The sequence below is a fragment of the Typha angustifolia genome, chromosome 5 (assembly GCF_048772165.1).
Source record: "Typha angustifolia cultivar Huaian chromosome 5, ASM4877216v1, whole genome shotgun sequence".
NCBI classification, from domain to species: Eukaryota; Viridiplantae; Streptophyta; class Magnoliopsida; order Poales; family Typhaceae; genus Typha; species Typha angustifolia.
Window position 1 is genome coordinate 682,434 of NC_133243.1, and position 10,137 is coordinate 692,570.

At 45.1% G+C, this 10,137-nt stretch overlaps 2 protein-coding genes and 1 pseudogene across 2 annotated transcripts; all 3 read right to left on the bottom strand.

Annotated features, from left to right (window-relative positions):
• Positions 1–1,705: 1,705 nt before the first annotated feature.
• LOC140760648 (xyloglucan endotransglucosylase protein 1-like) lies at positions 1,706–2,883 on the bottom strand. Its single transcript, XM_073097687.1, has 3 exons — positions 2,547–2,883; positions 2,267–2,460; positions 1,706–2,181 (listed from the first exon to the last, which is right to left on the bottom strand). Exons 1-3 carry the CDS (start codon positions 2,835–2,837, stop codon positions 1,824–1,826), a joined length of 843 nt encoding a protein of 280 aa, XP_072953788.1. The 5' UTR covers positions 2,838–2,883; the 3' UTR covers positions 1,706–1,823.
• A 3,356-nt stretch (positions 2,884–6,239) lies between these two features.
• On the bottom strand, positions 6,240–7,755 carry LOC140760387 (probable xyloglucan endotransglucosylase/hydrolase protein 23; annotated as a pseudogene).
• Positions 7,756–8,589: 834 nt separating this feature from the next.
• Positions 8,590–9,770, bottom strand: LOC140760119 (xyloglucan endotransglucosylase protein 1-like). The gene is made up of 3 exons (XM_073096945.1): positions 9,431–9,770; positions 9,151–9,344; positions 8,590–9,065 (listed from the first exon to the last, which is right to left on the bottom strand). The coding sequence occupies exons 1-3, from the start codon at positions 9,719–9,721 to the stop codon at positions 8,708–8,710; spliced, it is 843 nt and encodes a 280-aa protein (XP_072953046.1). The 5' UTR covers positions 9,722–9,770; the 3' UTR covers positions 8,590–8,707.
• Between the last annotated feature and the right edge of the window lie 367 nt (positions 9,771–10,137).

Genomic DNA, 10,137 nt, shown 5'->3' on the forward strand with positions numbered 1-10,137 from the left:
CCTGACTTAATCTATACCAACCTTGCTCACTAAACCCCGTGACACGCTACTTTCTGTGATAGATCCCCAAACCTCATTGACTCTTGAGTTGATCCTTCCATCTCAGTGACTCTCAAAACGTAGTTCTTCCAAAATCTGATGTAGATGCATAGAGTTGAGAGCTATTCAACACATTCCATCTAAAGCAATGAAATAATCTCTAATGATCTCTAGAAGATGATCGACAACCTCTATCTAGGGTTAGATTAAACCTTTTTATATACTTCTTAGAGATAAGATAGAATATTTTTTCAAAGATTATATATCTCTTAGAAATTAGATATAAACTTCTTGGAGATAAGCAGCATCCTACTAACTATACTGTAGGGTTGTCAAGCTTGACGAATAGCACAGGCTCGGCATGGCTGAAGCTTAGGTCCAACTCGGCTCGGTCAGAGCTGAGCCATGCCCGAGCCGCTAAAATCAGCTCAAAATTAATATCGAGCCGGGCTTGAGCTGGAGCCAGCTCGCTTAGGCTCTCCTCGAATAGTTTCGTTAAGGTGCCCCACCTCCTCTTCCTCCTCCTCCTCCTCCTCCTCTTCCTTCTTCTTCTGCAGCAGCGGTGCCATAGCTGCCACCTCCTTCTCCTTCGGCAATGGCAAGCGGCCGCGGTGCCATAGTGGACCAGTGGTGCCGCCTCCTCCTTCGGCAGCAGTGGCCACAGTGCCCCACCTCCTCCTCTTCCTCCTCCTCCTCCTTCTTTTGCAGCAATAGTGCTGCGGTTGCCTCCTCCTCCTCCTTCAGCAGTGGTGCTCCCACCTCCTCCTTCGACGACGGCAAGTTGTCGCGTGCCATAGTGGTGCGCATCCTCCTCCTTCGACAACGGCAAGCCGCTGTGATGCCCCGCCAGCCTGCATCCTCCTCCTCGTCCTCTTTCTTCTTCTTCTTCTTCTTCGGCTCGGCTTGGGCTCAATTTAGCTTGGTCTGACTTGATCCGGGTGAGCTTGAATGAGGCTTGATGATATGCTCATTTCAGGCTCGAGATCGATCTAGCCTGGCTCAGACTCGGCTCGAGTTGAGTTGAGTCGAACCTGAGCCCAATTCTAAGATTCGAAATTAATTTCAAGCCGAGCTTGAGCCGGAGCCAGCTCGCTCAGGTTCGATTCGTTTACACCCCTACTATAATGTGTGGCATCGATACTTAAGGAGAGCAATAAAGCACACCGTGGTCGAGGCCGTACGATTGTTTCCTTCCTCGACCTAATCAATGTCCCCGGTAAGAATGGTAACTATGTCTTCCTTGTTATTAAACAAAAAGAGGAAGAATCCTTCTGACTCGGCAGAAATTAGAACAAGGCGCCTCCCAGACTACATTGTTTCATAAGCTCTACTCGAACAACATGAAGCTGTGGAGTCTTACCTAGAAATTTGCCAAACAAGACGTTCTTCTATTCTGCGCGGCTCTCTTCCAACAATTTGGGGTCAATGATCAGAACATAAGCTTGGCAAGGAGTTCATCTGAAATGATGCTAGCCCGGGCAGCTCTTTGCCAAAGTGCCTTGCGCGACTTCACCCATGAGCAAGTAAGGGAGGGGACAAAGAAAATTACAGGTCCCAAAATTAACAGATATTGGTTGGAGATGCAGTTTGTTGAGAAAGATTGCATACCTTCATAATGAGTTATCGTTCGGTTTCTGAATTGGAGAATAATTTGGGGGAAAAAATGTAGTGTTAAATGTATAAATTTCTTATTAAGTACACTAGCTGACATCAAAATCATGATATTACAAATGGATTAAAGAATCAAAGAATGGGTTCTAGTTCTATTCGTTGTTGGATTCTCTTTAAGCAATAGAGCACTCGGCTGGCAATCCCTGAGGGAAGCGTTTGGCATCACTGCAGTAGTTATAGATCATGTAGTTGCTCTGCACCCACTTCATCCTCTCTTGGCTCGTCGAATCCAACTGCTGGTTGAACCAACCAGCATCAGGCGAACTAGTGCTGGTTTTAGCATTGAAATCTCTATAGGATGCAGTGAATGGGGCTTTGCTCCAGTCCGTCTTGATCAGCCCACCCCTCGTAGCCCAGTCCTCTGCATTCCATAGGCTGGAGTAAATCCTCATCGGTTGGTTCTTTGGAAATGCGATTCCTCTGGATTCCAGATTCTTGAAATCTCTGATGGGTATGTTGTCCACCATGAAACTGAAACATATAAAGATTCATTCAGCATACATAGTAAAATTCAATATCATTAGATAAGGATGCATTATATTATATTAATACTCACATGACATGTTGTGGATTCCACAGGATGGAGTAAGTGTGGAAGTCCATGGTGGGATCAAACCAGAGGTGGAACTGCATCTCTCTGTTCCCCTTCCCCTGGGTGAACACATTGGTGTGGAGAGTGTAAGGATCACCGCTAAGGTTCCCAAGGAACTCGAAATCGATCTCATCATGGGTTGGTCCTTGCGAGGATAACTGCAACGAATCATACCATCTATTAATCCATTTAATCTTTCGATAAATTTGGTAAGGTAGAAATGCTAGTAGGACTGACTACTCACATAGTATGCAGTGACAGTGCCAGCAGAGTTTCCTTGTACAAGCTTGAGTTGCATGTCGATCTTGCCAAAGAGGTACTCCTTCTTGGATTGGAAGCCAGAGCCAGAGGTCTTGTCAAGGGAGAGGGAGAGGAGATCGCCATTGTTGAGAATCTTGCCACGGCCATCACCCCAGGTGATGTCGAAGTCTTGGTAGAAATTGCCAGCAGAGGCGACGGCGAAAAGGGACGAACAAGCTAAGAGAGCAAATGGCAGCAGGGCCATGAGAGCATTGGAAGAGGAAGAGGAAGCCATGTTGAAGTGGTGGAGAATGCAATGAGGAGGAGGTAGTGATGTAGTAGAGAGTATGGAGGGTGGTGGATTTATATAGGAGGTGATGGAATGGGATGTGAAGTAGGAAGGAAGTGGGATGCTTCACTCTTTTGTAGTATTATAATGCTTATGAGTTGTCAACAGAGAGAAGACAGCGGCGCAGCGCTTGTGGTGGATTAGTTTAAAACTTGGAAGGGGGGAAAACGTGTTTGGGATCAGGAGCACGCGGTGTATGAAGGAATGCATGAATGAAGTCTTTACGCTTTAATTGCATTGATTAGATCTGGGAGTGAAGTTTCTTTCGAGGGAAACTATTGATTAATCTTTATTCGAGAAAAAGTGGTCGTCTCGTGAAAGGTTAATTGCAATTTCCAGCTGGAAGTAGGAGAATTCGCATTATCCGGTCAGGAGTCTGTCTGTTTAAATTTTACGTAGGAAGACGTGAGCTTTCAATAAATTAAGAAAGTTATTCGATCTCTCAATGTTAGTTGAAAATTTATAACACCTCGCAGGGGATTAGGTGAGGTGGATCACGCCAGACCATATTGCTACGAGATGAGCCTTATAGTTGTTACACCTACTCGTATATGCTACTCTAACAAAGGGGAGAGTATTAGTCCACCTAATACATTCATTGATTATCGGTCAAGTTGAACACCATGACCATTGACTACATTGATGATTGTTTGTGGATCCGAGAAGATCCAACAGTCCTCCTCCGTCACAAAGGACTGTACACATTTCGGCCCAGGTAGAAGAGCCAATGCCTCCATTAAAGAGCGCTATGGCAGTTTTCTAAGAAGATAGATTTGCCTTCTATGACTTGGTTTAGATAGGAGCTAATAAAGATTCCAATGCCACCCACTGGGCCACCTTGCCGAGCGGGATCTATTCAACAAATAATGTTTCCTGGATTTATGTTCTCAGTAGTGCTTTCCTCTTGATCAAGAATTTGTTCGGTATCTAAATCTGTCCAAGGAAACCACTGCTTAAGCACATCCATTTTTTAGCTCACATTAGCGATTTGCTTTCTTTATCATTCCTTACCTTCCAAATGCACCAAAGAAAGCAAAAGGCATACTCGAGTTACTCCGTTGTAACCTGACTTTGCAACAACAACATCCAAGTATCCAACCTTATCGAGGTTTCTTCTACTTTCATTCTAAGATGCGATTGGAACTATGCAGCCTTGGCGAATGGGCATTTTATCAGTAAGTGCTCCACGGTCTCTGCTTCCGTCAAACAAAGGATGCAGGTGGGATCTGCTTTAGGAATGCGTTTGTGTATCGCCACCTTGACTAAAAGAGCACCAACTATGGCTCTCCAAAGGAAGGTCTTCACTCTAGGTAAGGTGTCAGTGACTTTCCAAATGCACTTTTGATCAGCCGATGAGGAGGAGCTGAGCCAATTCCCATTCGATAATGAATAGTACACTAACTTACACGAGAAGACACTGGATGGCGATGGCACCAGACAAGTTTGTCCGACCTGAATATAGAAGCTGGACTAATATAAGTGTTGTGGACACACCTAGATCATTATTGTTCCCGTTTTCCTCAAAGTTGTTAGCCCTTACTCGATCAACCTAGGTCACCTTAATTGGTTGAATGCTAACCATCTTACCTTGACTCTAGTTAGACTTGGATTTGAAAAAAACCTAATCACACGTATGTATCTAAACCCTAGGTAATGATATCATCCCTTTGCTTAAATAAATGAGGAATAAATATTAAAAAACAAAATTAAAGATGAACACCAAGATTTTTACGTGGAAAACCCTAAATGGAAAAAAAATTCACAGATCCAAACTCGGATGAAAACCAATCACTTAGATTCTAGCATTTACAAGACTGACTCACAAAACAATCAATCGATCCCCACGACTTTATTTTTCTCAATCTCACTCACTAGAACACACGATTCACTATTTCTCGTGATTGATCTCCAATATCAGTAGCCCTCGAGATTGATCCTTCGTCTAGATAACCCTTAAAACAAAAGCTTGATGCGATGTAGAAAAGACAGACCTTGCTAGTAGAAGAACGATGTAGCTTCAAAAACTATCTTTCAAAAGTATTCACTAACCACCCTAGAGTCAGGACATCACAATCCTTATATATATTACCAAGATAATGTTAAATCTAAGTCATATCAAAACTCACGTAAGTCCAAAATTTTGCATATTATGTAGGTGCGTTCGAATATGGCTCCAGTGCGTTCGAACAGGCTGACTTATTTCTCAAGTGCGTTCGAACGGGCCCAAGTGCATTCGAATGTGATGACTTGATTTTTACTAGTTGAGTTGGAATGCGTAAATACACTCCTTTGTATATGTGAACGTGCTGTAATGTATGCAGGGTGCATTCGAACGGTAGAAAAATATTCTCTGTATTTACAAACATCTATGCACGTGTTCGAACGGCCTGAATGTGTTCTTTGTATGTGCGAATGCCTATGCATGAGTTCGAACAGCCTTAATGCGTTCTCTATATCTGCCGTTAAAATTGGCTCAAAATTAATATCGTGCCGAGTCGGAGTTGGAGCCGGCTCACTCAGGCACGGCTCGATAGTCTCGTTAAGGTGCCCCACCTCCTCTTCCTCCTTCGCCTCCTCCTTCTTCTTCTTCTGCAATAGTGGTGCCAAAGCTACCACCTCCTCCTCCTTCAGCAGCATGCCATAGTGGACCAGTGGTGTCGCCTCCTCCTCCTCCTCCTCATTTTGCAGCAATAGTGCCGCAGCTGCCTCCTCCTCCTCCTTCGGCAACGACAAGCCACAGCGGCGTCGTCGCCTCCTTCTTCGGCAATGGCAAGTCGTCCCGTGCCACAGTGGCGCGCATACTCCTCCTTCAATAGTGACAAGCCGCCGCGGTGCCCCGCTAGCCCGCATCCACCTCCTCCTCCTCCTCCTCTTTCTTCTTCTTCCTCTTCATCGGCTCAACTTGGACTCGATTTGGCTTGGTTCGGCTCGATCCGGCTTGGCTTTTATGAGCTCAAGCTCGGCTCGAGCTCGATCTGGCCTGGCTCGGGCTCGGCTCGAGTTGAGTTGAGCTGAGCCTAAGTCCAATTCTAAGGTTCAAAATTAATTTCGAGCTAAGCTTGAGTCGGAGTCAGCTCGCTCAGGCTCCACTCGTTTACACCCGTACTATAGTGTGTGGCTTTCGATGCTTAAGGAGATCAATAAAGCACACCCTGATTGAGGCCTTCATGATTGTTTCCTCCCTCGACCTAATCAAGGTCCCCCATAAGAATGGTAACTATGTCTTCCTCGTTATTAAACAGAAAGAGGAAAAATCCTTCTGACTTGCCAGAAATTAGAACAAAGTGCCTCCCAGACTACATTGTTTCATAAGCTCTACACGAACAACATGAAGCTGTGGAGTCTTACCTAGAAATTTGCCAAACAAGCTGCGCGGCTCTCTTCCAACAATCCCTGAGGGAAGCGTTTGGCATCACTGCAGTAGTTATAGATCATGTAGTTGCTCTGCACCCACTTCATCCTCTCTTGGCTCGTCGAATCCAACTGCTGGTTGAACCAACCAGCATTAGGCGAACTAGTGTTGGTTTTAGCATTGAAATCTCTATAGGATGCAGTGAATGGGGCTTTGCTCCAGTCCGTCTTGATCAGCCCACCCCTCGTAGCCTAGTCCTCTGCATTCCATAGGCTGGAGTAAATCCTCATTGGTTGGTTCTTTGGAAATGCGATTCCTCTGGATTCCAGATTCTTGAAATCTCTGATGGGTATGTTGTCCACCATGAAACTGAAACATATAAAGATTCAGCATATATAGTAAAATTCAATATCATTAGATAAGAATGCATTATATTATATTAATACTCACATGACATGTTGTGGATTCCAGAGGATGGAGTAAGTGTGGAAGTCCATGGTGGGATCAAACCAGAGGTGGAACTGCATCTCTCTGTTCCCCTTCCCCTGAGTGAACACATTGGTGTGGAGAGTGTAAGGATCACCGCTAAGGTTCCCAAGGAACCCGAAATTGATTTTCACTAGTTGAGTGAATGTTCTTTGTATTTGCAAACGCCTATGCGCTCCTCTGTATGTGTGAACATGCTGTAACGTATGCAGGGTGCATTCGAACGGAAGAAAAATGTTCTTTGTATTTGCGAATGCTTATGCATTCGTTTAAATGGCTTGAACGTGTTCTCTGTAAATACGAACACTTGTGCATGCGTTCGAACAGCCTTAATGTGTTCTCTGTATCTGCAAATGCCTATGCACGTGTTCGAACCGCCTTAACACATTCTCTGTATCTATGAACTCCTGAGTGCACTTTCGAACACAGTGCGAATGCAGAAAGTTTTCTCTTCTGATCGTAAAATTCTTCACTCCAAATACTTTCAGAACTTGTATAAATACTCATGTATATTTATAAGAAATACTTAGAATATTTTGTACACAATTGCTAACACTAGAAACCTAACATGGTATATTCCCTAATGAAGTAGCACCTTGAGAACCTCGTCCAAGATTGCGGCCAACCATGCGAGGTGACGGTTGACTAATATTGAATGCCCAGCCTAAGCTAGAGCCGGCTCGCTCAAGCTTGGCTCAATAGTCTCGTTAAGGTGCCCCACCTCCTCTTCCTCCTCCTCCTCCTTCTGCAGCAATGGTGCCGTAGCTGCCACCTCCTCCTCTATCGGCAGTGGCAAGCGGCCGTGGTGCCACAGTGGACCAGTGGTGCCGTCTCCTCCTTCGGCAGCGGCGACCGCAATGCCGCGGCTACCTCCTCCTCCTCCTCTTATTTCTACAGCAGTAGTGCCACAGTCGCCTCCTCCTCCTCCTCCTCTGGCAACGATGCCGCCGCCTCCTACTTTGGCAACAGCAAGTCGTCGCGTGCCACAATGGTGCGCATCCTCCTCCTTCGACAACAGCAAGCCATCGCAGTGCCCCGCCAGCTCGCATCCTCCTCTTCTTCTTCTTCTTCTTCTTCTTCTTCTTCTTCTTCGTCGACTCGGCTTGGGCTCGATTTGGCTTGGTCCGGCTCGATCTGGCTTGGCTTGAATGAGGCTTGATGATATGCTCATTTCAGACTCTAGTTTGATCTGGCCTGGCTCAGGCTCAGATGGAGTTGAGTTGAGCTAAGCCTGAACCCAATTCTAAGGTTCGAAATTAATTTTAAGCCGAGCTTGAGCCGGAGACGGCTCGCTTAGGCTCGACTCGTTTATGCACCTACTATAGTGTGTGGTTTTCGATACTTAAGGAGATCAAACCCTGGTCGAGGCCTTCACGGTTGTTTCCTCCCTCGACCTAATCAAGGTCCCCGGTAAGAATGGTAACTATGTCTTCCTCGTTATTAAACCGAAAGAGGAAGAATCCATCTAACTTGCCAGAAATTAGAACAAGGCGCCTCCCAGGCTACATTGTTTCATAAGCTCTACTCGAACAACATGAAGCTGTGGAGTCTTACCTAGAAATTTGCCAAACAAGACGTTTTTCTATTCTGCGCGGCTCTCTTCCAACAATTTGGGGTCAATGATCAGAACATAAGCTTCGCAAGGAGTTCATCTGAAATGATGCTAGCCCGGGCAGCTCTTTGCCAAAGTGCCTTGCGCGACTTCACCCATGAGCAAGTAAGGGAGGGGACAAAGAAAATTACAGGTCCCAAAATTAACAGATATTGGTTGGAGATGCAGTTTGTTGAGAAAGATTGCATACCTTCATAATGAGTTATCGTTCGGTTTCTGAATTGGAGAATAATTTGGGGGAAAAAATGTAGTGTTAAATGTATAAATTTCTTATTAAGTACACTAGCTGACATCAAAATCATGATATTACAAATGGATTAAAGAATCAAAGAATGGGTTCTAGTTCTATTCGTTGTTGGATTCTCTTTAAGCAATAGAGCACTCGGCTGGCAATCCCTGAGGGAAGCGTTTGGCATCACTGCAGTAGTTATAGATCATGTAGTTGCTCTGCACCCACTTCATCCTCTCTTGGCTCGTCGAATCCAACTGCTGGTTGAACCAACCAGCATCAGGCGAACTAGTGCTGGTTTTAGCATTGAAATCTCTATAGGATGCAGTGAATGGGGCTTTGCTCCAGTCCGTCTTGATCAGCCCACCCCTCGTAGCCCAGTCCTCTGCATTCCATAGGCTGGAGTAAATCCTCATCGGTTGGTTCTTTGGAAATGCGATTCCTCTGGATTCCAGATTCTTGAAATCTCTGATGGGTATGTTGTCCACCATGAAACTGAAACATATAAAGATTCATTCAGCATACATAGTAAAATTCAATATCATTAGATAAGGATGCATTATATTATATTAATACTCACATGACATGTTGTGGATTCCAGAGGATGGAGTAAGTGTGGAAGTCCATGGTGGGATCAAACCAGAGGTGGAACTGCATCTCTCTGTTCCCCTTCCCCTGGGTGAACACATTGGTGTGGAGAGTGTAAGGATCACCGCTAAGGTTCCCAAGGAACTCGAAATCGATCTCATCATGGGTTGGTCCTTGCGAGGATAACTGCAACGAATCATACCATCTATTAATCCATTTAATCTTTCGATAAATTTGGTAAGGTAGAAATGCTAGTAGGACTGACTACTCACATAGTATGCAGTGACAGTGCCAGCAGAGTTTCCTTGTACAAGCTTGAGTTGCATGTCGATCTTGCCAAAGAGGTACTCCTTCTTGGATTGGAAGCCAGAGCCAGAGGTCTTGTCAAGGGAGAGGGAGAGGAGATCGCCATTGTTGAGAATCTTGCCACGGCCATCACCCCAGGTGATGTCGAAGTCTTGGTAGAAATTGCCAGCAGAGGCGACGGCGAAAAGGGACGAACAAGCTAAGAGAGCAAATGGCAGCAGGGCCATGAGAGCATTGGAAGAGGAAGAGGAAGCCATGTTGAAGTGGTGGAGAATGCAATGAGGAGGAGGTAGTGATGTAGTAGAGAGTATGGAGGGTGGTGGATTTATATAGGAGGTGATGGAATGGGATGTGAAGTAGGAAGGAAGTGGGATGCTTCACTCTTTTGTAGTATTATAATGCTTATGAGTTGTCAACAGAGAGAAGACAGCGGCGCAGCGCTTGTGGTGGATTAGTTTAAAACTTGGAAGGGGGGAAAACGTGTTTGGGATCAGGAGCACGCGGTGTATGAAGGAATGCATGAATGAAGTCTTTACGCTTTAATTGCGTTGATTAGATCTGGGAGTGAAGTTTCTTTCGAGGGAAACTATTGATTAATCTTTATTCGAGAAAAAGTGGTCGTCTCGTGAAAGGTTAATTGCAATTTCCAGCTGGAAGTAGGAGAATTCGCATT

Bases quoted from the DNA above. Each gene is read 5' to 3' on its own strand.
- LOC140760648 (XM_073097687.1), bottom strand. From the start codon at position 2,837: ATGGCTTCCTCTTCCTCTTCCAATGCTCTCATGGCCCTGCTGCCATTT. The intron at 2,461-2,546 runs GTGAGTAGTCAG...GATTCGTTGCAG, and splicing joins GCACTGTCACTGCATACTAT to TTATCCTCGCAAGGACCAAC. The intron at 2,182-2,266 runs GTGAGTATTAAT...TATATGTTTCAG, and splicing joins TGGAATCCACAACATGTCAT to TTTCATGGTGGACAACATAC.
- LOC140760119 (XM_073096945.1), bottom strand. From the start codon at position 9,721: ATGGCTTCCTCTTCCTCTTCCAATGCTCTCATGGCCCTGCTGCCATTT. The intron at 9,345-9,430 runs GTGAGTAGTCAG...GATTCGTTGCAG, and splicing joins GCACTGTCACTGCATACTAT to TTATCCTCGCAAGGACCAAC. The intron at 9,066-9,150 runs GTGAGTATTAAT...TATATGTTTCAG, and splicing joins TGGAATCCACAACATGTCAT to TTTCATGGTGGACAACATAC.